Here is a 26,504-nt window from a genome sequence, read left to right as displayed (position 1 = left end):
TTCATGAAATGGATTGCATTTCTCCGCCTCGACCCAATGCGCGATCTCCTTCGCGATGTGAAGGTGTCGCACAAATGCACTGCATCCCTGCACCACTGGAAATCCGCGGAGTTTTATTCCCACGGCACTCCCATGGGGGCAGGGACCGTGAGGAAAGTCATGACGACAGACGCCTCCCTGACGGGCTGGGGTGCAACCCAGGAGGGCAGGACGGTGAACGGTGTTTGGCCGGACTGGTTAAACTCGTATCACATAAATTACCTGGAACTCCTGACTGTTTGGTTAGCTCTCAAACATTTTCTGCCCCGCCTACCGGGCCACCATGTATTGATCCGCTGCGACAATACCACTGCGGAGGCCTATATCAATCGACAAGGAGGAATGCACTCCTCTGCTCTACACTGCCTGGCACGCGACCTGCTGCTGTGGAGCAGTCCGCACTTTCTGTCGTTACGCGCAACACACGTCCCAGGGATAATGAACACCGGGGCAGATCTGCTATCGAGGGGGAACCCACTGTTCGGAGAGTGGCGCCTCCACCCTCAGATAGTGGAACTGATTTGGGTGAGATACGGCAGAGCAGCCGTAGATCTCTTTGCCTCGCGCGAAAACGCCCATTGTCCTATGTACTTCTTGCTTCAGGACAAGGACGCGCCCCTCGGTGTAGACGCACTAGCTCACCAGTGGCCCAAAGTGCTCCTCTATGCCTTCCCCCCTCTGTGTCTGATTCTTCCCACTCTCGCCCGAGTGAGGGAAAAGGGACTAATGTTAATTCTGGTAGCACCCAGTCGGCACAAAGCCCCATGGATGGCGGAGATAGTACCCCTGCTGTATGCGCACCCGATGGCGCTCCCGATACGTTCGAACCTGCTATCGCAGGCGAAAGGGGAAATTCACCACACCGGGTGGCGCTCTGGGCCTGGCCCGTGAAAGGCTAAACCTGTCCGCGTTGGGATTACCGCCCAACGTAGTAGCCACCATTCAGAGCGCAAGGGCTTTCTCCACTAGGTCTCTGTGCAACTAAGTGGCGAGTCTTTGAAAAGTGGTGTGACGTGCGACATTTGGTGTCATATCAGTGCTCTGTCTCTGATATTCTCAGCTTTCTACAAGACCTTAAGGAGGAAGGGAAATCTTTCTCCACCATTAAGGTGTATTTGGCGGCTATATCTGCGTGTCACTTTGGTTTCAATAATGACACGGTAGGTCAGCACCCATTAGTACGCAGGTACATGAAGGGTGTGCGACGCTCGTTGCCAATCTCGAAAATGCTCGTCCCGTCATGGGATCTCCCTTTGGTTCTGGATGCGCTGTCACGACAGCCATTTGAGCCTATTGGGGATATTAGCTTGAAATTGCTGTCACTCAAGGAGGCCCTATTGCTAGCACTGGCCTCGGCCAAACGTGTTAGTGACTTGCACGCATTTTCGGTGCACACCTCATGCACTCAGTTCTCGCCCAATGGGGATAAGGTTTTTCTTAAGCCTAACCCGGCATTTGTACCGAAATGCTTCCCTACGTTCTCTTGCGAGGTGATAGAGCTCATAGCCTTTCACCCGCCCCCTTTTGCATCGGCGGAAGAGCGAAGGTTGAACAACTTATGCCCCGTTCGTGCCTTAAGAACGTACATGGACAGAACCAGGAGTTTTAGGCAGAGCGACCAGCTCTTTGTCTCCTGGGCCCCGCCGCGGAAAGGGATGCCCATTTCTAAGCAGCGCCTGTATCACTGGCTTGTCGAAGCCATAACGAGTGCGTACGATTCAAAGGGGCTACAACCTCCTGCAGGCTTGAGAGCTCACTCTACGCGAGGGCTGGCTGCTTCATGGGCTGTGTTTCAGGGGATTTCCGTGCAACAGGTGTGTTCCGCAGCTAGCTGGACTAGTCCGGATACCTTTGTCAGATTTTACCGGCTGGATGTTACAAGAACGCCGGTTTCTCATTCTGTTCTGAGCGTGGGATCGGCTTGAGTCGCATCCCCACGTTCGTTACGCTACTGCATTTCCCCCACTGACATAAACAATATTATTGTCATAAACAACATCCCCTTATCTGCTGGGACAGTATTGTGATTGTGCTTATCACTTTGGATGTGTCTGGCACCACTGCGCCGAGGGGATGCCTCGGCGTGGAGACCATCTGAGGCTGACAGTGTCTTGGTAGCAGCGACGGCGCTACACCGGGGCTAAGGGGTGCTATAGCCCCGGCAAAAAAATGTGTAGCCCCAGTTAAGCCCCTCTAGCATTTAAGCACTGTTTTGCAAATGTCGAGGATGATTTGAGAAATGTACCAAAGCGACTGAGAAAAACTGTAAAGGTTCATACGTATGCATTCTGTTCCAATACAATCCACGCTTGCATGTTTGTACTGCGCCTGTTCCCCGTTTACCCTGTGCTGTGTGTGTGTGAGAGAGAGAGGGGACAACTGGGACAAGAGGGGGGAGTAGGCCGTAAGGTGAACACTGTTTTCGTTTCAACCCGTTCCACTGTCTGGCATCTACACAATCTTAAGCTCATAAAAAAGAACGAGTCCTGCTAACCTACCAAAAAAAAGTTTGTCGCTGAAATTCCAGTCGATTGTCGATAGTCGATTGTCGTCTTTGTTTAACTAGAGTCTTCAGAGCGTAATAAGATTTTGCCCGGGAGCCGTGCCATTCTGGATGTCCAAAAGATCCAAAAGATCATGGACTAATTTGCACTTAACCACAGCAATAGACGCATCGTCCTACTGTAAAACAACTCTGGTGAGTTTTTTTTTTTTTTTTAATCATTCAAACAAGCTGTTCGCACTTCTCGTTGCGGCTGCACTTTGTAGCCTATGTTATGAGTTTTACTATTAATGTAATGTAAGTTATGATGTTGTGATCCGAGACAATATTGTCAATGCATAGTTGTTTGTTTTCATTTATTATGCATATGGAATAAATACTTGTTGCATTTTGGATGTATTGTCTGGTTATGGGCAGGCGCATGGTCGCTGTATGAATGTCACCTTTGCACGCACGTGAAACATTTCCGCCATTGCCGCTTGTATTACATTCTCGTGCTGTGTATCATAGCTGCTTTTATTGAGAAAAAAAACAAGAACCTCTTAATAAAGTAAGTGACGTCATGAAAATAAATTATTTTCTTAGCTACCCCACGTATCGGTCAAGCCCCCCCTTAGCACCGGGAGAGAAAAAATCCTGCTGCCGTGCATGCTTGGTAGGCAAAGGGCAATCGGGGAGCTGTCCAGATCTCTCCCATAGGTGGATCTCGAACACGAGATGATGAAAGAGAACTAAAGGTTATACTGAATAACCCCTGTTCTCTGATTCATTGAGTGGAGAGATCCACCGAGTAGGCCCGCTTGCTTCACGAGAAGCGAATTGTCTACTGAAGAAGTGCAGCGCTACCTCATCATTTATACCACGGTAGCGGGGCGGAGCTACCCGTGTCATCCGATTCGCGCTGCTGTCTGTCAAAGCCAGACTTGGTGCAATTGGTTGCTTCTGCAGAGGTCGGGTACGGATGTCCCTCCCATAGGTGGATCTCTCCACTCAATGAATCAGAGAACAGGGGTTATTCAGTATAACCTTTAGATTCACGTAGTGTTTCTGACTCTGCAACTTCAGCCAATTAAATTACAGCATCTTGTCTCACAGGCTCGAGGGCGCATTGGAAAACTTAGAAATGTATTTATAAGTCTTCTGAGCGACGAACATTGTATTGATAATAATACGAATGAGTTTGCAAATATATTGTGCAAAATATTTTTTCTCAAATTAACAAAATATTGGTAGGGACTTTTTTGTCTTTCCCAAACTTTGGTCGTGACTAGTCCCTATCAACCCTATGCAAACCCACGCCCTTGGTTAAGACTAGGCAGACAAAGGTACAAGCAAATTACCTGACCCACTGCAGACTAATGATTAATGAAATCCTGCCACCAGCGAGTGGCGCTAGAACTACACTGTGCACTAGTGGAGAGAAATAGATCCACTTCCAACACACCAACCTGTGCCGGTGCTCTAAACCAAATGCAATGGCAACACTTTAATTGTCCTGTTTTTACGAAACATCTCTGAAAACCACAGTTTATACCGAGCCAAACTGTACCACAACACACAACATTCTAATTAAAATCCATTAACCAGAAACCAGTCTAACTAGTTCAAACTTGAGAATATTGCCACAAGATGAAGTACACTATTAGTACAACAATAAGTACATAGACTAGATGACGGCTGAGGAATACAGCGTCACAGTGAGCCCAAAAAGGAATACACGCAATGATCACCGAAAGCCTCGCTTTCAGTACCGGGCCGTTCGCATTGGCACACAGGCACTTCATACAGAAGATTGCCGTCGTTACACTTCAGTGCGGATCTTGAGTGGAAACGTCAACGAGAGAGAGAGGCGGTCCTTAGTAGAGACCTACATAGTCTATGGTATATCGTAGAAGTTTGGATAACTCTCATGCCGGTTCGCGCGGAACTATGGAACTTCAAAAAAACGAGGAGCCCCCTCAACATGCTGCCAACTTACTCGGGGCAGAGGGCGACAACCAATGCAAACGTGCTGACAGTGCCCAAAAGACCCTGACAAACAAACGCAATATCCTAATCTTTGTGGTGAGTGACCTTTGACTTTTGAACAGATTTCCATTTAATGTGCGTTATTTGTTTGTTGTTCTCTGACAAGTGAGATGATTACAGATGAGTCCAAAGGGTTAGAGAAGAGGTTCAAAGTGGCGAATTCGTTGGTTGGTTCGACCATTCTGGGTAGTGTTTACCTATTAACGTCACTGCAGATACCGAATCTTGATAAGCGGTGATGTATGTTATAGGGTACTTACAGACCACCTAAAGTACTCTTGGTAAAATAAATTGTAAAAGTAAAACTGTAAAAAATGAAGAACAATTCACATCCTAACAATAATGATAATGTATCATTTATGCACGTTCAAAGAAAGGGTATTAGCGTTATAGTTTCATTAACGGTACAAAAACATACTCAGCCACTATAAAAACGTTACAGTAATAGAAAGGTAAACAGACAGAGTGAAGATGCGCTATAAAAGTCCGTACCGGCCCAAATTGGACAACTTTTTTGTTTCTGTTTGGAGTAGAATACGGAGTATAATTGACAGAAGAAATCGTTAGACGGCTGTCAGCCATTAGACTTTTTGAATAGAGGTGCAGTGTTTATCTGTTTTTAGATATCATTATGTTGCTGTTTTAGTTCCCAAATGACTTACAGATGTTACGTATATTGTTTGAAGTCACTGTATGATAGTCACTGCACATATTTCACAATACACAGGATACAGAATTATTGTGCAATGAGGATACATTTAAACCATCTGCATTGCAGTCAGCACTTCATTCCTTGCATTACTCCATACAGTGTAGACACACCATGCATTAAGTTGCTTTTGCAGGAAAGAAGACTGCATCATTTTATAACAGACACATGCACGCATACACACTGTTGCAATGCGCCCTTGAGAAATCTGTAGTGGGTAGTAAAATGCCAGACTGTCTGTGCCAAATACATCTTAAACTACCTGGAAAAAAACATTTGAGAAGTTCAGTATAAGTATTCAGACTTGTTTGCACACGTTTTTAGAAAGTGTCTTATCTGAGCTGACACAATTGGAGGACAGGGAATGATTTTGGACGATGCATCTTAACTGATCATATTTCAGGTCTAAAGTTGTTCTGTGCTGTCTACCACTTTTCTCCATACAGTGTTGCCATACCAATAAGGCTGTTTTTGCAGGTGCAAAGACCTATATTACATAATTTCATAACATACATATGTATATAACTGACACTGGGCAACACCCCGCAGAGTCACTGTTGTGGTTGGAATGTGACAGTATGGGGTAACCTTCGTTAGGACCATGGTCTGTCAAGCTATCTATGGTATCTATGGTTTATGCATTGAAGACTATCTTGAGATACCCATTTAAGAGGGTCCATGCCCGCAGTGAAGAATACCAAACATCTTTTTTCATTTCATAGTAGATGAGACAATGAAAGGCCAAACCTCGCCACAGAGTTCCAAAAACTGAAAGGCCACTTGGCCAAAAAAAAACTTAAAAAGTGGACCTCTCCCTTAGAGGCAATGTAGAGCAAAGCTCTTTCCACATGTGTGCCTGTCCATATGTGCAATATGATGAGAAGTAGGTATTCTTGTACTGTAAAGCACAGATGTATGGCATATGTCAGCGGCACCAATGTTGATGATTGACTATTTTGAGATATAACGCATGTGGCTTTGGTTAGGGAAATCCAGATAATGAATGGCCTAAGTCATCCTGTAATTGCTGGGTGAATCATTAGAGGATATAGGTTCAGTCTCTGTGCGAGTGAAGTTCAGCTGGTTCAGATAAGTTAAGAAGCCTTGTTTGGGGCCACTGTTGAACTGCAAAGTGTAATATAAGAGAGGACATTGCCTTATTGGTCTGTTGTTCGCCTTTACTGTTGCATGTTCATCTTTCAATTTGAGTTTAATGAAACATAATCACAGCTGTTGATGAAACTGCCATTAATGGAGTTCCATTTTTTCCCCCCATAATCACAATGGAGAATTCCTTTTACGCATAACTGCTAAGTGATGTGTGATGAATCAGGACATCTCAGACAACTGTTGACTTTATGCCCACACACATGTGAGAGATTAACCACTTTGGTACTTCACTCAGTTGACAATATATTGTGTTGGTCCTCGGGTGACTCAGTTTACAGTGGAAGGAGACACACACACTCACTTCCTCTCACTCCCTCTCTCTCACACTCTCTCTCTCTTTCTCACTCTCTCAAACACAGACAGAGAGAGAGGGGGGAGAGAGAGAAAGAGAGAGAGAGACTAATTTACAAAGCACTCATAAACATAATCTCTGTCTCAGACAAACACAGCTTTTTGGAATGTTTTGGGAAAAGCTCTGTTTTTTTTCTTCTTTACATATACACACACACACGCGCGCGCGCGCACACGCGCATACACGCACACAGGCGCTGAGATGATGAAAAACATGTTTTTCCCTCCAGTCTATGCCAGTGCCTGTTTTCCAATGTATATCTGCAGCGCAGGAAGTCTGGGAAATGAAAGCCTATTCCTAAGCAGCTCTTTATCCTCTCAGATTCTCAGTGCTCCTGAAGCATCTATACATCATGTCTCCCAAACAAGAGGCTTTCCTCCGCATCAACATCAAACCTCTGCCTCTGGCTTTAAAAAAAACTCATCACACTTATCTTTCTCAGCAATTAAAGAGATCTCACCGAGTTCTGTTAGGGCAGAATTTACACACACATACACACACACACACACACACACACACACACACACACACACACACACACACACACAAATCTGCAGAGAGAGAGAAAGAAAGAGAGTATGTACACACTCTCCCTCTTTGAGGCTTAGAAGCTCAAGATACACAGAGATACACAGAGATACACACACACACACACACACACACACACATACACACACACACACACACACACACACACACACACACACACACACACACACACACACACACACACATATGTCCCCTCTCACACATATGTCCCCTCTCACACATAACCCTGCCCTGTCACCTCTTCCATGTGCAGATTTATCCCCTAAGACCCATGATCCTCCACCTTTGAACCTCCCAGGCTAATTACAAACCCTCATCCTATATTGCGTGTCCTTCCCTGGGTGAACAAACGTGCCTACAGCCCTGGTGCTCTGGATGGCAGCTTGGGAGTCCATGCTCAGTGGGTAGATAGCCGTGGTGCCAGAGCGGGGAGAGATTAGTGCAAGTGTTATTTTCTTGGGACTGTTCCCCTTACCTAACCTTAGTCATAGTAATAAGATGGCTAAATTAAGTCCACAACTGCCTGTGAATGTTAGTTCTGGAGAGAAAAAAAACACCTCACAGTGATGCCATTGGATGGGTGAAACTGTCTTTACAGTTTGTCATTGTTTCAAACGCACTTGATTTTAGTCAATGCGTTTTAATGTGATATTCAAACATGTGGTCATGTAGGTTTTGTATACACAATCAGGGTGCAGCCCACTATACACAATTCACAATGTATTATCACAGCCATAATTGTATACAGTGTATACACAGTGGCACGTGTCTCACCTAAGACTGCTCACAGTATATTTTGACCAGAAGAACACATATGTTAGAAAATCGTTTGAGGCAAATAACATGATGGAGCAAGGATTTGCAAAGCACACTATGACATGCACACTATGCATATTTATCATTAGTGGGTGAAACTGTTATCGTGCCTTTAGCAGCACATACGATAGATATTTTGTCTGTGTGGGAGTTTTGCAGTAAGCAGATCAGTATGAATACCGATAGATGACTGCAGAGGGGTAAATGGAGAGAGGTCACAATGAGTGTTGATTGTAAGAGTGTGTTTTTAGCTCTGATTGAAAATAAATTAAATGGATCCCAGAGGAACTCCATAAGCTTCCAAGTCTGATGTATTGAAGAACCCCTGACAGGCTCCATGTGTTTTAAAAGTAACAGCAGTCAGATCTGGGGAACACCTAGAGTTCCGGGTGCAGTGGAGGAGGAGTGAGAAGAGGGAGGGGAGAGAGCCTACGGGTGAACATATGACAGTAGACCAGAGGCGGGCTTCAGAGTTGGCGGCTCTTTTGGGAAAATCTACTGCAACTGTAGCCAAAGGTCAAAGGCGATTAGCGGAGGGAGGAAGAGTGGTGCTGTCAAGAGAGAGGACTGAGTTGTAAACACTCTGTAGTACAGCTATCTCAATGCCGTAGGAACAAAATCAAGCACAAAAGGCTCATAGAAATGTTCTCAAGCTAAACATTTATTTAGGAAGTAGCTACTCTCCACCACGCTTGGGGATGATCTGCAGTTTTTTTTCTTAGTTTAACTTCAGTAACGTTTCGTAAGTATTGGGTTGAACTTTCTATTTGAGGGCGCGGTGGAATAAAACAGCTCTTCTCAAGTCAAGTCAAGTCAAGTGTACTTTATTGTCAAAAATCTATGTAACAGGGTTAGCACAGAAGTTTGAAATTGCGTTTGACCAGTCTCCAATGTGCAGTTTAAAACATTTAAATAAGACATTGACAAAATCTCTCTCTCACTCACACACACACACACACACAAACATTTAAATAAGACATTGACAATAATCTCTCTCTCACACACACTCTCACTCACACACACATACACACACACACACACACACACACACACACACACACACACACACACACACACACACACACACATAGCATCTTCTATGCAGGAGATCAGGGATTTCGTCATTGTGATACTGTATATGACTATGATGTGTGGGTGTAGCTGCTGGATGAGATGTGTGGGTATAGCTGCTGAATGAGTGAGCCGAGCGATCATCAGAACTCCATGCAGGCGATCCTGATGGATGATCACAACAGAGGCCCCTGGTGTACTATACTTCAAAAGACTCTCACTTGAGAGAACATGCAGTACCTTAAGCGGGAAGAAGAGACAAGCAGGCAAACACCAATCAGCAGATGTGAGGGGAGGGCCGGATGGCTGTGTATCCAGTTACACTGCACAGGTGGTCCTTGTTGCTTATTCAGTAACTGCTTACTTCTCAGAAGTGTGTAGATGGGTTCGGTGTAAATCCTTCTGTTTATCTCTGATTTAAACAAACTATACTTATTTCTTGTTAGTTCTGTTCTTGTCTTTGTCTCTACTCAATGCTCTTTGCAGAACTGCAGTTTTCTTTTCCCCCAACACAGGCCACAGGTGCTGCAGTGCTCTGTCTCAGCCCTGGACAGATACAGTACCAGTCAAAAGTTTGGACACACCTTCTCATTTTTCGAGAAGTTTTATCTTCCCTTTTTATTTTCTACATTGTATGACTTTTTTGTCATCATTCCATATGTGTTCTTTCGTAGTTAAAATGTATTAAGTATTAATCTACAATGTAGAATATAATAAAAGTAAAGAAAACACGAACAAACAAAATGAAAGGTGTGTCCAAACTTTTGACTGGTACTGTATCTGAAGGCAGAGATGGGAAAAAATACATCAATATGTATTTTGATACAAAATACAAAATACCCATCAAATAAATGTATCAAAATAAAATACAAAATACTGTTGCCAGAAAATGTAACAAATTACAATACATGTATTTTGTATTTTTAAAATACAGGAAATACTTTTTCTGAATCTTCAGTTTTCTCTCAATTTGGTATAGCAGAACATTCAGGTTTGGGCTATTCAGTGGCGTAACGTAGTTATCACGGGCCCAGGTGCAGGCTATTATGACGGCCCTTGTCAGTGTTGTAAGGCAGTGGTTCCCAAACATTTAAGTCCTGTATCCTTTTTTTCATGTTTGTAACCGCTGCCACCACGCCCCTGCCCCCGCACACATATTCCGCCTATTACACCTGTCAGTGTAATTTTTTTGATGAATATAGGTATACATCAGTACTTTTGGCAATGTGACTGGGCTATTCAGACTATTCAGATTGACATAAATATGTCTATGGGCCCTGGCTACGGGGCTATATAATGTACACAAAGCTCTGGTGAACCCAGTAAAAAAGTAAGAACAGTCACAGAATGCCAGTGTAACTAAGCAAAGCTATTAAAAGACAACAACTTGATTGATTTTGTATATACGTATATATTTTTGCAGGCAGCAGCTGTGTGACTTTCATGTTTTCACAAAACAGGGCTCTCAATGCAATCTCTATGACTTCAGGGAGGGCTACCCCCACCATGCTTTCGTCATACGTAATTGCGTATAAGGACATCATACGGCTTTGATCAAGTCACATTCTGTCAAGATGGCTTACCTTCAGTACAACAACTCGATTCGCTCTTTGAAAGAACCTCCTTTTAGTCGGTGTACTAATGAAGATAAATTGACAAGGATCATGACAGCTATCTAAGTTTTCGACCTGAGCCCTGTTTTGTGAAAAAATGGATTTAACATGTCAATGAGACAGATCTGGGGTGATTTCCTTTTCGCCCCAAAAAGGGGCGGGCCATAAGAAGCACCACTTTTGGCAAATTGACTGATGCCTGATTCGACAAGGACATTCAGAGGCAGATCAGATGTCTAGTGGTAGAATCCGACAGAAAAAAATCTCCTTCTGTCTAAACAGTGGAGAAAATATATTAAGTATTTTAAATACAAAATTACTCCACTCTAAAGTATTTTGTTACAAATTACATTCGATTTTTATCGGCCCTATCAAATACAAATTACAAACTACTCAAAAGTAAATTAACTAGTATTTCAAATACAAGTAATTGAAATACTGCCCATCTCTGTCTGAAGCAAGGTGTACTAGAGAGCAATAGTTTACATTAGCTGCTGGCTGCTGCTTTGATCGGGATGTTTTTGCAGGTAATCGCATTACTAAAGATGACTTTTTGGAGCCTGGAAACATCACCATCACAATCTTTTCTCTGTGTCTCTGTTTGTGGGCTTTGTCAGAGAAATGCCCAGCCGTATGCAACTACTTTGGCTAATGAGCAATCAGAAAACATGTGCCTTCCATTACAAGCCAAGCTTGTAGCTATAACGACAACGCAACCCGATTTAGCCCCAGACAATGGTATGGAAAAGCACACCATGTTTTGGTTTGGGATTCAGGAGGAGCCAAAGTGGGAAATCATTTCTGACCACAGTACTTTTTCCCCACAAATCATTCACCACTGCCACAGCATGCTCAGACCAATGGTCTGGTGTGCCTCTATGTCTCACTGCACTGATAACTCAACATCCTATAACCCTTCATAACACTATAACCCTTCATAACACTATAACCCTTTATCACTATTTTCCTTTCACCAACAGTTTCCACTCACCTGTGGTGCTAAATCAACCACTGAACACCAGTGCTCTAGGACCCCTTTAAGGATTCTCATTCGACTCAGCAAACACACCTTTTAATGTTCTACCAAGAGCCCTCACACGAAGGGTCATTCGCTAATTTACTCCTATTTGTTTTGGTCAGCATACCTCATGCCATCTGGTCTTCATTTCCCCTTGCTTATGTTTTTATCTTCCTGTCGTCAAAGCCGAAAAGAGAAACTGATTGGCCACGTCCAGCCAGAAATCATACACACACCAGCCTACTGTCTGTTAGACGCAGCGAGCCTCTGTCCTCTGCTTGAACCTCCCTTTGTCTGGTCAGTAAAGGGAGGCCTGATGTCACTGAGCATGGTGACATCATCACAGACCCAGGGCCTCTCTAACTGTGTAGATGACTCCATCAAATGTCACTTGCCCACATTAAAAGCAACTGATTTCTCCTCTACAAACCTCGTTATGAACCTCAGCATTGTTGATCTTCATGTGAAATGTGTCTAAAATCAGACTATAAAATCGGTTCCAGGAGAGTTCCAGAGATTTAGAAGGGAATTGCACTTGACTAGACAAAAGGGGAACTACAACCAACCAAGCCAGCTGGATGATACTTCTGAACTGTTTCTATTTGATGCTGATATCTATTTTTGTCCTTTCTGTCTTTCCATACCACCCACCCCCCCCCAACCTCTCTTTTTCTCTGTTTCTCTCACTCTCGCTTTCTCACTCCCTGTCTGTCATTGTCCCTCATCACCCTCCCTTTGCAGGCGATCCTGCTCCTGCTACTGACCATCATCCTTGCAACTGCAATTGTTTTTGCCTTGAAGTCGTCTGCCTGCTGTAAAAACCGTAAGTGTCAGCACAGTGCTCCTCCTCCAACTTGTGTTCACTTTCCAGCTGTTCATATAACAGAAGTGTTTGGTTCAGTGACAGTCCCACAATGTTTCCACTCTCCCAGATGACATTATGCCATTTTAGCATATGTGCTATGTATTGGCATAGTTTCATTGTTTGACTGTGTGGTCATGTTGGTCTGTCTTTCACTCCACAGAGTAAGCGCTGACTAAACACACCCTGTAAATTAAAATGATGTAACTTGTATACAATTTTAAATGTCTTTAAATCCTGTACAGTGTCCATGTTACATTCAGATCAGTGAAGTCTCAGTGTAAAGGCAGTATGTGGCTTCCTTCAGCGGTGCTTGGCATGACACTCGCTGTATCACCTCTGCCCTCCCCCCTCCCCTCACAGATAACAGCTGTAAGAATCGGTGTGGGGATGGTCCGTCTGGGTCTGGGTCGTGCCGCTGTGACCAGCAGTGTGAAAAGGAAGGCAGCTGCTGCTTAGACTACAAAGAAGTGTGTGAGGAGCCCCGTGAGTGACCCCGCCTGCAACACTACACCAGAGTTACCCATGATGCCGTATGTGGGTGTTGGCACGCTGCTGCTGCCGCATCATGGGGATCATGTGTCTGTGTGGTTCGCAGTGTGTGTGTATGACTATGCCAGAGGGTGAGACGGAGGGACAGCATATGTGTGTGTGAGTGTGAGTGTGAGTGTGAGTGAGAAAAAAAAAAGTGTTTTTCCACTGAGCGGGCGGCATATATCCTGTAAACCTACATTAACGTGTGTGAGTACATAGTACGTATTTATATCAACTTGTTTTGATTGTGCTCTTATAGGAACCTTTGTTTGAGGTGCATAATGATTAGGGAGAGTCCTGTGTGTGACCATGACGTGCAAGGGTGGGCTGGCAGGATTGGCAGGCCCTGCTGCGGCCATCACAGCTCTCCATTTCCAAACCCACTGGGAGAAAATTCCCCTGCCCACTGAGGCCCCGTTGGTTACCCAGGGCAATGGCTCGGAACGGGTGTGGTGCCCCATTCGGAGGGATTGCATGTGCGGTTTGGTTGTGTAACGTGTGTGTGTGTGTGTGTGTGTGTGGTTGAGTTACGTACACTAATGGATTTGTGGAGAGGTATTGAAACTATGTGTTTGTACTTTTGTGTGTATGCCTGATTTGTTTCTGTACCTGTTTGAGTGCATTTGTGCACTTTGATATGTGGGTATGATGCATGTGTGTTGACATTAAAGTCAAGAATACATTCTGGGTGGGGTTAGGGAATTATTTTCAGGGTTTCTGTAAGCAGAAGGCCCCTTAAACTAACCCTTTTCCTGTCTGCTCTCAACTTGGAGCTAAAGCAATCGAGCATATTCTGAGAAACCAAGCTTTCTCTCAGTCACACGCAAGAGCACAGATGTACACAAACACGGAGGAGCAGAGGGGTCAGCTTTTCTGCAGAGTTGGCAAATTGTGCTGGAGATGTAAAATTGCCATGGGCACCCACACGCTCTCTCTCACACACACACACACACACACACACACACACACGTACGGGCACATGCCCACTTAAACTCGTGCACATTCTGCGGTGCAGCGGAGACTGACTCAGAGTGGTTTGTCGCTGTGATCCAGAGCATCAGTAACTGGCTCCTGCCTGCTGGCACACAGTGCCAGGCCATAGGGACACACAGGGTGAGAGACACAGATGTCTGATTAATTACTCACAAACGGAGGCTAGCAGACATTACTCATCCCCACACACAAACTGGAGGAGTCTGAACAGTTGTGAAAGTCACTAAAATAAGTTTCCTCTAGTATTTTTGGGCATTTTCTGAAAAAAAAAAAAACGTTTGTGGTCGTCTCTAACACCCTGGCATTGGTTCCATAATATTTGGTCAAGACCAGCCATGTGGGTTGTTGTTCTGAGGTGTGCAGTGTACACGGACGCATCTGGGGAAACCTGGCACAGGCTTGACGGTTTGTTTACGTTTCTCTGGCCGAGAGCTCGTGCGCTCCAGACCGAGGCGGCCGGATCCACAGATCGCCCTGGGTGGGTCGGACGTGGCCCTCCTCTTGCTCCAGTTCACAAGAAAGAGCGGCTTTGTGAACGGTCCCGAATCAAAGACGTGAGTGAATGAGATCACATTCTCCCATGCATTTAATGGAAGATTTGGATCCAGCTCACCCGGCCACAGACCCAACCTAATATGTTCAGAGACGATGTCCAGTCATGGAGCCTATTATTGGAACAGACTCCTAAGGCATGAAGGGGACGAGGGGACAGTATCGTCATTGTGAGCAAAAACGCTCATTGTTTGGGCAGTAAAGCCACTGAACAGTGCAGCTTTCAAAGTGAGGCTTTTAAATGGGCTTGATGCCAGGCAGCAGAGTCCATGGGAAATGATGTCTGGGAGAAGCTGAAAGTCTGTTTCCCTTTTTATATGGCATGGACTGAGAACCATCCATTAGCCCAGGATTAACAGAAACATAAAACAGGTATTTACAATGTTTGTTTTGGGTGGCGTGATGCTAACCACTGAGATGTTGGATAAGTGGAGTGGGAGATTTTGTCCTTGGGTGACTGGAGTCAGTCTCTCTCTCTCTCGCTCTCGCTCTCTCTCTCTCTCTCTCTCTCTCTCTCTCTCAACATTTGCATCCTCCTCTCTCTTATTGTTTGTCCTCTCCGACCTCTTGTTTATTCACCTTTTCCATGCTGTCTGTTTCTGAGTGCTCAGACAAAACCACCATTTTCCCCTCACTCTCCACCCCTTTTCTCTCTCTCGCTCTCTCTCTCTCTCTCTCTGTCTCTCTCTAGTTCACCTCTGGACATGTACGAAATTCCGCTGCGGTGAGAAACCGTTGGCCCAGAGCCTCTGCTCCTGCTCTGCCGAGTGTGTGAAGCGCGGCAACTGCTGTGCCAACTACATCAGCACATGCTCAGGTAAGGCCTGCCACTGTTATGTTATGCTCCCCATAACTCCCTCTCTCTGTACTGTACATCTCCTCAATTTTTGTATGAAGTCTCAACAAGAGGTTCAATTACGTTCTGAGGTAATATGTGATGTTAGTTTGGAGGTCCCCCTTTTGGTTAGTCCTCAGCAAGCCTGTTATGTAGCTTAATGGTTTAAGCCATTAATTAATGGCTTGATTTTTCTATCGTCACTCCCTGTAGTTGTAATCTAAACATCCTTTTTAGGATAAGAAATGCACTTACTTTCATTGCATAATACATATTTGGTGTGAGGCCCAGCTAAAAAGTCCACTTTCACTTGTTTTGGTCAGGAATGTTTCTGTGTTCTAAACAAACCTTTTAGGATGAGGCCAGATTTCCTGATTGATGATCATCTCTTTTCTCCCTCTTTCCCTCTTAGCCTCCTCAGTGTGGCTGTTGATCAACCCCCTTCCCCCAGTCTGAGACTCCCAACTCTATTTTATCTTGTTGTCATAGAGACATGCCATAGCTAGCTGTGTGCCATTGCATTACCCAGTACTTAGCTAGAAATAGCCCCATCTATTATCTGTAATTCACCATAAGACCATTACATTTGATTGCTCCATTGACCCTCATAATATTTCATATGTAATATAATGTTGCAGCAACACATAATGAAACAGTAAAAGGCCTATATGATTCCACACCGCCACAATCAAGCAATTTCCATGGCTTTTATGTTGTTTCAGGGTGCATGAGCCATAAATTATGATTGATTTAACTTGTATGGCCCATTTATGCAGATAAGATGAAGTAAAGGTTAAAACTTGCATTTAGCTTTCATCCATACCCAGATAACAACGAGTGTCTGTGCAGTTTGAGAGTTCCCTCTATATTGTATAACTTTAACTGACGGTTACACTCATTTCTAGGAAAGACTTCATGGCAAGAGGAGGAATGCGAGGACATCAAGGAGCCACAGTGTCCTGCAGGGTAAGCGAAAAGCTCGACCACTGTTTTCATTCCTTTGTCGTAAACCGAAAACAAAACCCGCTTCCCCCCACATCCCTTACTTTGTTTGTTCAGTGCTATTTGATTTAACATGCGCACTGGAGGTGTCTAGAGCAAGCTCCGTATCCAACCAGGCTGACCTCTGTCCAACAGTCTTTCACACAGATTTTGTTTGCACAGTTTGCAGGTGTGTGTGTGTGTGAACATTCACTTTTATTATTTTGGTTATGTGTAAAGGCAGTCAGTTATCACCGTCATCTCACATCATTTCTCAGCCATCATTACGCATGAGATGTATTATGAATCAATGTGTTGATGCTACAAGACAAACCACAGCCATAAACCACTTCCTGTGTGTCATGTGGAAAAAGGCTTGAAATGTCAGGGTCAGTAGTTCAATACCAGAGGAGCGCACGTACAGATAAAATGTGCACGTCACTTAAGATAAACGTGCCTTCAAAAATGGATAGATGTAAATATTAGGTGGAAGAGGTGAGATTAGTTCAAAGGGGTCACATGTAATATACAGTATGAGTGGATTCCGCCTCCTAGACTACTGTAAATCTGCTTTACTGTAGTTGCTGCGTTAAGTCACAGACAGTAGTTGTGTGTGTGTGTGTGTGTGTGTGTGTACCTAGTTACTATGTGTGAAGCTGAGCTTCTAGCTGTAAGGAACTCACGAATAAGGGCATTGCGCAATATGTAGGATTATAAGCGGCAACATTTCTACCCGCCTTATATACAATAATTAAAAGCAGGCTAGACAAAAAAAAACGTTGACCACTCAAGGATGTGTTACTGAAGTGTTGAGCACAAAATCTTTGGATCCTCTCACTCACGTAAACCACTCCATTCCTCTGACTTCAGGTCTTAACCTTAGGTCCTCATTGATAATGGTGTTACAACTGAGATAGTTACTTTGGTGAAAGTGGGCTGAGACTGACTTTTTTTTTTTAATCGATTTTTGAGGCAGCGTGGCGATTAAAAAAATCGTCACACACAAGAATCGCTATTTGGAACTGAATCGATTTTTCCACCCATCCCTATGGAGTATCTATGCATGTTCCATCATGACTAACTTTGGCAGGTCTCAGATATGTTGGACTGTTGCAACTGTCTAAGGAAAGTCAAGCTGGATATGTGTACAAACATGTTTTTGTTTGTCTGTGTGTATGTGTAATGTAAAGGTATGTTTGGAGAAAAAAGGGTGCAGAATTTCATGAAAAGAACACCTCTCCAACTGTTAAGCACAGGGGTGGATAGATTATGCTTTGGGTTCGTGTTGCAGCCAGTTTCATGAGAAATATTTCACTGGTAAAGTTAAGAATGAAATAAGTTAGATATCAGCAAATTCTGAAAGGTATGATCTTAAACACACCTCAACACCCACAATGGATTAAGAGGCAGAAGTTGAAGGTTTTTCCATGGCCCTCTCAGTCCCCCAACCGAAATATCCTCGAGAAATCTGTGGATAGACCTCAAAAGAGCAATGCAAGAAAGACGACCCAAGAACTAGAAGCCTTTTACAAGGGAGAAAGGGTGAAACTGCCCCAAACAAGAATTGAAAGCTCCTTAGCTGGCGACAAACAGCATTTTACAAACTGTGACACTTGCCAAAGGGGGTGTTAATAAGTTCGGAACATGCAGGGTGCCCAAACGTTTGCTTCAGACCCTGTTCCTTCTTTGGTATTTGAAAATGTAAAGGATTGAACTGAAAAAGTAATCTTGCTTAAAATATTTAAGAAATGTGTCACCTTCACTTTTATGTCAAAATCAATCCTTTACTTGCTTAGCTATTCTCATTAGCAATCATTTTGACCATTGGTGCCCCAACTTCTGCATGTTGCTGTATGTGTGTATTTTAAGTACTGCACTTTTGTTTCTTCATGGTAAGAGAACAGCTACGTGTGGATGTGTGTGTGTGTGTGTGTCATAAGAGAACAACTACTACACATGTGCGTGGTGTTGTCATTTAAGGTCAGCTACAAAATGTGGTAAGTGTACTAGACATAAGAGAGACTTTAATTCTGTGAGTGTGTTTATGTAAATGCGTGTGTTTATCTTCACTGCTGTAGGGTGTGACTCTAGTCTCATTACTACATGGAAAAGAGGAGCTGTTTTTCCTCCTGAAAGTAATTTTCTCCTCAGTCTGCCCTCAAGGCTTTGATGCGAGCAGTCTGCGTTATTTTATTTCTGTCTCTGGGAGTTTGGGTGAGCGCCCACAGTGGTCGGCCTCTTTAGAGTCACTGTTTTATTGAGGTTGTTGTTCGTCAGAGAGGGGAGATCGGTGATGGTTATAAGATTCCATAAGCCCTCATTTGTTTGTAAAAAAAAAAAAAAAAAAGGGACAAGAAAATCACGAAAATGTTGGATGCTGTGCCTTTAAAAGGGAGGTACAGTGGAGAAAATAAGTATTAGAACCCCTGCCGATTTTGCAAGTTTGGCCACTTGCAAAGAAATGTGTAATCTAGAATTGTAATGGTAGGTGTATTTTAACAGTGAGAAACAGAATATCAACAAAAAAATCCAGAAAACTGCATTTTATAAGAATTATGACTTTATTTGCATTTGATGCAAAAAATAAGTATTTGAACCCCCAAGCAAACATCAAGAATTCTGGCTCCCAATGGCCAGTTATGTGCCCAAGAAGCACACAGATTAGTCCTCATTAGGTCTAACAAGGTATACCTGATCTCAACTGGTGATCTGTATAAAAGAAACCTGTCCAAAGAATCATACTTCACACCTTCAACCTCACCACCATGGGCAAGACCAAAGAGTTGTCCAAGGACGTCAGAGATAAGATTGTAGACCTGCACAAGGCTGGAATGGGCTACAAAACCATTGGCAAGCGGCTTGGTGAGAAGCAGATAACTATTGGTGCGATTATTCATAAATGGAAGCAACACCAAACAACTGTCACCCGCTCTAGGTCTGGGGCTCCATGCAAGATATCCCCTCATGCGGTATCGGTGTGATCATCCAAAAGGTGCAGAATAACCCCAGAACTACACAGGGGGAGCTTGTGAATGATCTCAAGGCAGCTGGGACCACAGTCACCAAGAAAACCATTGGCAACACACTACGCCGTAATTCTTTGAAGTACTGCAGCATTCGCAAGGTCCCCCTGCTCAAGGAAGCCCATGTACAGGGCCATCTGAAGTTCCATGTACAGGGCCATCTGAAGTTTGCCAATGAACACTTGAATGATTCTAAGGAGGATTGGGAGACAGGATGTGTTCAGATGAGACCAAAATCAAGCTCTTTGGCATCAACTAGACTTGCCGCGTTTGGAGGGGGAAGAATGCTGAATATGACACCATCCCCACCGTCAAGCATGGTGGTGGAAACATTATTTCTTGGGCTGTTTCTCTGCCAAGGGTACAGGACGACTCCACCGCATCGAGGGGACTATGGATGGGGCCATGTAACGTGGAATATTAAGGCTTGAACCTCATTCCCTCATTCCCACCCATTGAAACGCAACCTTAAGGATTTGGAGCGGATCTGCAAAGAGGAGTGGACCAAAATCCCTCCTGAGATGTGTGTAAACCTGGTGACCAACTACAAGAAATGTCTGACGTCTGTGCTTGTTAACAAGGGTTATTCTACCAAGTACTAAGTCATGTTTTGCTAGGGGTTCAAATACTTATTTTTTGCATCAAATGCAAATAAAGTCATAAATATTCTGTTTCTCACTGTTAAAATACACCTACCAGTACAATTCTAGATCACACATTTCTTTGCGAGTGGCCAAACTTGCAAAATCGGCAGGGGTTCAAATACTTATTTTCCCCACTGTATGCCAGTCCATTGCAATCTTTGGAATTATTGGTGCATACTCCCCTATAACTGTTGTTTGTTTACCAAAATGTGTATATTTTCCATTTTTTTCATTGCTTCACAGTGCCTTGGTTTTTACTTAAATGGAGCCCCCCCATGTCTGGCTGTCATTTCCCATGATGCTGTCACATCATACCAACTCCGATTTCCGTGTAACATCAGTCCCACAGCACTCTACTTTCTTCACTAATTGCAATTTATAAGTCACTGAATGGCACTTTAAGATGCTTTTGAAAATGGACCCATTTATGTATGAAAAAAAAACCAATAAAAAAAACATACAGCTGGTATGACTGTTTGGGGACCCAGTGAAATAATTTCTGGCAGGAACCTGTGTTGGGTGATCATGGGGTGCTAATGCAGTCTCTGTGGTAGGAACCTGTGCTGGGTGATCATGGGGTGCTAATGCAGTCTCTGGTAGGAACCTGTGCTGGATGATCATGGGGTGCTAATGCAGTCTCTGTGGCAGGAACCTGTGCTGGGTGATCATGGGGTGCTAATGCAGTCTCTGTGGTAGGAACCTGTGCTGGGTGATCATGGGGTGCTAATGCAGTCTCTGTGGTAGGAACCTGTGCTGGGTGATCATGGGGTGCTAATGCAGTCCCTGTGGTTAGGAACCTGTGCTGGGTGATCATGGGGTACTAATGCAGTCTCTGTGGTAGGAGGATTTATTCTATTCCACTTTTGTGGGTGTTTTTGGACATTTGTTGACGTCACAGTGTAATGGAAAAGGGAAGGGTGAAGTTGTGGGGCCTGCTGAGGTGTGGTAGTTTCTGCCAGATGGCGTGTGGGAGAGAGAGATTGAGAGAGAGTTAAAGACAGAAGCTGCGTGGCAATGGAGACCTCTTACCATCGGCATGACTCTTACTCAGCAACACCCCCTCACTTCCCCTCCTCTAGCCTCTCTCTGCCGGGCTCTTCCGTCTGACTGTTCTGTGAAGTGTGATAGTTATAACCCCACACACACACTCACACACACACACTCACACACTCACCACCATCTTCAGGACGTGTGAAAGGCACCAGCTGTGCCACTGGTCATTCATCCAGCAAGCCACCAGTGACTGTCTGTCTGTCACTGTGCCATCAGCGAATGCCTTCAAACCAAAGCATTCCAGCTTGCAGGCCCATTTGAGTCTGTGGGGGAAAATAACAGTTAGTCAATGACAGGCGTTCTCATGGAGACGTTAACCAGTGCGGTTTGAAGGAAGTATGAAATTACCTCAGTCACTCCAAGTGTGTCAATAGGATGAGTCAGGGCGACAGATGACATGGAAAAGCTCTATTTCTGTGCTGTCATGGTAGGTCATGAATTCACACTGAAAGCTCTGCTCTGGTGTTGTCCTAGGTTCTCAAGGCCCCCGCTGATCCTGGTGTCTTTAGATGGTTTCAGGGCCAGCTACATGAACTCCTATGAGCGTCTTTTGCCTGTGCTCTCCAAACTGAGTAAGTCTCACACACACACACACACACACACACACACACACACACACATACATATATATATGAGAGAGAGAGAGAGAAGAGAGTGTATTGTTTGCACATTGAATTTGTGTTTTCTAAACATGCAGATGTCTCCCATTAGTGTATTGTCTCCAATAATCCCATTAGCATTCATTCATCCTTTCACTCATTAATTTATTATTTAAAGCAGAATTTTATTCACACACATCACATTGTTCCATTCTCATTTTCAGCTGATTTATGAGTCCCGCATTTGTGCAAGGGGTTTTACAGCTTTTTGCCTTTCCTTTCCCCCAGAAAAATGTGGCACCTCCACTTCATACATGAGGCCGGTCTATCCCACAAAGACGTTCCCCAACCACTACACCATCGTCACCGTGAGTTCATGCTTAATGAATTCCCAACCCTCAGACCAATCCCAGAAGCCACCAATTGTCTGTATGCTGGTTATGACATAGACCTAGGCATATGCCATGGCCTTTTGTAGCACAAAGAAGCATAAAGCAGTACACTGCCTGACGTAAACACGAGTTGTGTACAAGGAAGATAACCTCAGACTACAACTCCTAATTACCAACCTCCAAGTCTTGCAACCCAGGGTGGGATTGCCTGTGGTCGCTGAAGAAATATCCATGAAAGTGGTTTAGCTTGAAGAGATATCTGTGTGTTTTGCGGTTCAGTACTTAAGGCCTTGGTTATTTATGGTAATCTTCTCCAAAGCTATCAGCATCTGGTGTAATGTGTTTTGAAAGCAACACTACAGGAAGCCGCCTAGCGGAGGGCTTTGTATTTTTCTGTTATTTGACATGTTTAATTTGAGATGCTTGTATTCATTTAAGAAGTGTGTGTGTTTGTGTGTGTGTGTGTGTGTGTGTGTGTCTGTCTGTGTCTGTGTCTGTGTCTGTGTCTGTGTCTGTGTCTGTGTCTGTGTCTGTGTCTGTGTGTGGTGTGTGTGTGTGTGTGTGCCATAGGGCCTGTACCCGGAGTCCCATGGCATTGTTGACAACAAGATGTATGATGTGAACAGAAATGCAGAGTTTGTCCTGAGATCGAAGGAGAAGTTCAACCCCAAATGGTACCTTGGAGAACCTGTGAGTACTGTCGAACACAATCATCCCACAAGTGCTCAGACCCATTTAGCTGTCCTATTTCTTCTTGTCTTTTTCTGTTTTAAAGCACATGGCTGTTTTTAAAATCTATGTTTCTGTATCGGCTCATTTGTAAAGCGTTTTGAATAACCAGTGTGTGTGGATTGTGCCGTGCCTTGCTGATTTCTTACTGCTTGGCGGCCAGTTTCCTCTTTGATTCGCCCTTCAGATGACTTGGCACTTTGTTAGTGGAAGTAATGTTGCATGCTCTAGTAATTAAGTAAGAGTTACACTTGTTTTATTTGAGACTAATTTGATAACCTATAGGGGAATAAAACTACATCCCAGTTAGCTTTCATTCTCCAGATCTGTACTGTTAGTAGTAAACTATATTCCTTTAGATGCATGTAAGGTACGGGAGCTTGTTCTAAAAGTGACAGTGATGAATTATTCTGGTGAGTGTTTATAGATGTCAAGTGACAGAGAGCTGCATGCTCTTGCCTCTATATACTGGTGCTAAAAGGGAGTTGTGCAGAAAAACAGTGGCTATTCTCCCTTAGCTGTGTTATGAGGCTTCTAATTAGACATGTTTTCAGCAGCCATCTGCTTTTTTTTAGAGCGCAGTGCCAAACCCACATCAGCCTTGATCACGTGCCTCATGGAATAATTAGGGAGTTTGCGTTCTGCAAATGACAGCCTACAAGGGCTGTGGCTTGCTGTTGTTTAGGAGTGCAATGGGTTACCAAAGTTAAAATGATATGAGACCCAGAAACACATACTCCCCCTCACTCTCTTCATCTCCCAATACTTTTTTGTTACTTTTTAAGGACTTGGTATAAAGAGTACACATTCTTGTCATGCCATTGTGCATGTCTGCCGTCATCAGGAAGTTGAAGAAAGCTAACTGACCCAAAAAGTAAAATTTGTACCCTGTTATTCCATGGACAATTCGAAAACAAAATGATGAACAAAATTTTAACAAAATTATGGTTGCATTTATGGCTAGTGCTAATCTCAGTGGCTACCTTGTATATGAGTACTCTCTCTGTCGTTCTATCAATGTATCTATCAGTGATTGTTTTAACATTTCTGTTCTTGTCACCATAAATACATGGAGGAAGCTGACCAACACCAACTCTCTGTTTCTCTGCAGGTCTGGCTCAGTGCAATGAAGAATGATATCAAGGCCGGAACCTTCTTCTGGCCTGGAGCGGATGTGTCCATTCAGGGGAAATTTCCAACCTATTACCAGGAGTATGATGGGTCAGTACACACTGCGGTTGGAGAGACTTGGATTTAGTGTGGACCAGAAGTATATTTGGACCAGAGATAAGTCAGTCTCTGTTATAAACCTCAGATAAGATTCAGATTTTGTGCTGAAAAGGGTCAATCCCAGCACAACATCACCACCTAGCCAGAAATGTATTGTACGGTGCGGTTGGTCTGATTGGAAGACAGCATCCACATGCTTGCGTCCATTTTGCCCTTTTTTTCTCTCCTCAGGAAAATCGCACACGAGAAGCGAGTGGCCACCATTTTAGACTGGTTAAGAATGCCTGAGGGAGAAAGGTATGTTGGGGCTATTAATATAAAGCTTTCTTACATGTAGAGGAATTTTGACAAAAAGTCGTCATGGTTAGCTTTGCTGTGATTCATAACCTAAATGTCTGACTCCAGTGTTTTTATTGAGTGACAGGAAGTTGATCAGTAGACCTATTTAACCCAGACTGATCCAGAGAATAGCGTGTGTTGCATTCTGAAGTCTCATTGCAGGTCATGAGGGTATGCTGAACAGGGATATTGCCTATTCATCCTGTAGCCTTGTATGTTCTGATTTGAAAACAGAAACGATTGCGTGTTCGCTTCCTTAGCTTAGTTATGGTGACATGCTGTACTTTGGCACTGAACTAACTCTGCCTAACTGTCCCCTCAGGCCAGACTTCTACACTCTTTATTTGGAGGAGCCAGATCATGCTGGGCATATGTATGGACCACAGAGCAGTCAGGTGAGACCTGACGCCCAATCATTAAACCACACAGTAAAAAATATATGGAACTTTTAACTCACCTGTTATGTAATACTCAACTGAAGATACAGAGTGACATAGGCCATATTTCTTAAGAGTCTGTCTGTTCCTCTGTATAACCCCCCCCCTCCCCCTCTCTTTCTCTCTCTCTCTCTCAGGTCATTGAAGCTTTAATTAAGGTGGATCGCACTGTTGGGCTGCTGATGGAAGGCCTGAAGATGAGAAACCTTCATAAATGTGTGAATGTGATCGTCCTGTCCGACCATGGTGAGCACAGTTTCAAATGTCAACTACATCAGCCAGTCTACATGATTACAAACCTGCCCCTGAGTGCAATGCCAAAGAGCCAACCTCGTCGGTATGGCAGTCAATCAACTCTAGTGACTGCTCTCCGTCAAATAGCTTGAATCTGTGCCAGTGAGTTAGAATGAAAGACAGAGGCTGTCTCTACTACCGCGCACTTGCACTTAGAGCGTTCACACTGACAGAACCAGTAGAATTCAGGGCACTGAAAGTACCCGGGTGGCGCAACGCAAACGGTGATAAAAATGCAGTGTGAAACGATGGACACTACTCGCCCTAAACGGGGGCCATCCTGGCTAGGTAGCTGACGAGGAGAAACCCTTTCGGCAGCTTTTCACTTGCCTTGCAAATCACTTCAACCATTATTGCTGGTTACAATAACTGTGTTATCTGATAGTACAGTGTCTATTACTCTGTAATTTTTGAATTGAGGAGAGCAAACGCCAAAAGATGTACATTTACATACAAAACACGGCCGTCAGCGGAGTTTGGTCCATGTCACTCACTCATTAACAAAGTAGTTTCCCTTCCGTCTCTCTGGGAGGGTGGGCGGGCGGGGTTCTAATCAACACGCCGGCCTTCTGATCTCACACATAAGAGAAAGGAACCAAGGGGCAGCACTCCTCTAACTTGCTGAATCTTCACGGTCATGCAGAGCTTTGATGTGCCGGTTGTAAATCCCCTAAGCGATGTTAGTTTGCATCTTTCTTTTATATTTGCGGACGCTGGTCTGTGGCCACAGGAAGAGCCACAGGCTTCAGCCCAAGAGTGATTTGGGGGGCGGGGGGGGGGGGGGGGGGGGGGGGGGGGATTGGGGGGGCGGGAAAGCCACATCAACGCCTGGGAGAATCAGAGATTGTGATCGGCTGTGCTAATCAGGGCAATTGTTTATCTGGCATTGATATGAATTTAATATGATTTGCTTTACCCAGCGTATTTTGATGCTGAATGTTATCGAACTAGAGATCCTTAAAACAAACACAATACATTTGTTAAAATGGGAATGAGCTGTAATGATCTGTGTGTCATGAAATATGAATGGTTTGTTTATGCTAAAGTTAATGTTTTAAATTTTAAGCAGCCCAACATGCTATTACAGCACATGAAGTAATATCAGATAATGGATGCTTAATGTAAACAGAGAAACCAGT

At 44.1% G+C, this 26,504-nt stretch overlaps 1 protein-coding gene across 2 annotated transcripts in view; it reads left to right on the top strand.

Moving 5' to 3' along the window:
- Positions 1–4,446: 4,446 nt before the first annotated feature.
- The window catches only part of enpp1 (ectonucleotide pyrophosphatase/phosphodiesterase 1), a 42,712-nt gene continuing 20,654 nt past the window's right edge, over positions 4,447–26,504 (top strand). For both annotated transcript variants that reach the window (XM_080833366.1, XM_080833367.1), the window contains exons 1-12: positions 4,447–4,606; positions 12,610–12,691; positions 13,094–13,216; positions 15,501–15,626; positions 16,550–16,610; positions 21,820–21,917; positions 22,233–22,312; positions 22,907–23,026; positions 24,177–24,286; positions 24,527–24,592; positions 24,957–25,029; positions 25,209–25,317. In XM_080833366.1, the coding sequence (XP_080689492.1) occupies positions 4,472–4,606; positions 12,610–12,691; positions 13,094–13,216; positions 15,501–15,626; positions 16,550–16,610; positions 21,820–21,917; positions 22,233–22,312; positions 22,907–23,026; positions 24,177–24,286; positions 24,527–24,592; positions 24,957–25,029; positions 25,209–25,317 (1,183 nt within the window). In that variant the 5' untranslated portion in view covers positions 4,447–4,471. The remainder of the gene's footprint in view (positions 4,607–12,609; positions 12,692–13,093; positions 13,217–15,500; positions 15,627–16,549; positions 16,611–21,819; positions 21,918–22,232; positions 22,313–22,906; positions 23,027–24,176; positions 24,287–24,526; positions 24,593–24,956; positions 25,030–25,208; positions 25,318–26,504) is intronic.

This window comes from Sprattus sprattus, assembly GCF_963457725.1.
Source record: "Sprattus sprattus genome assembly, chromosome: 2".
Classification (NCBI taxonomy): domain Eukaryota; kingdom Metazoa; phylum Chordata; class Actinopteri; order Clupeiformes; family Clupeidae; genus Sprattus; species Sprattus sprattus.
The sequence above is the reverse complement of the archived record's forward strand: the minus strand, read 5'-3'. Positions and strand labels throughout refer to the sequence as shown.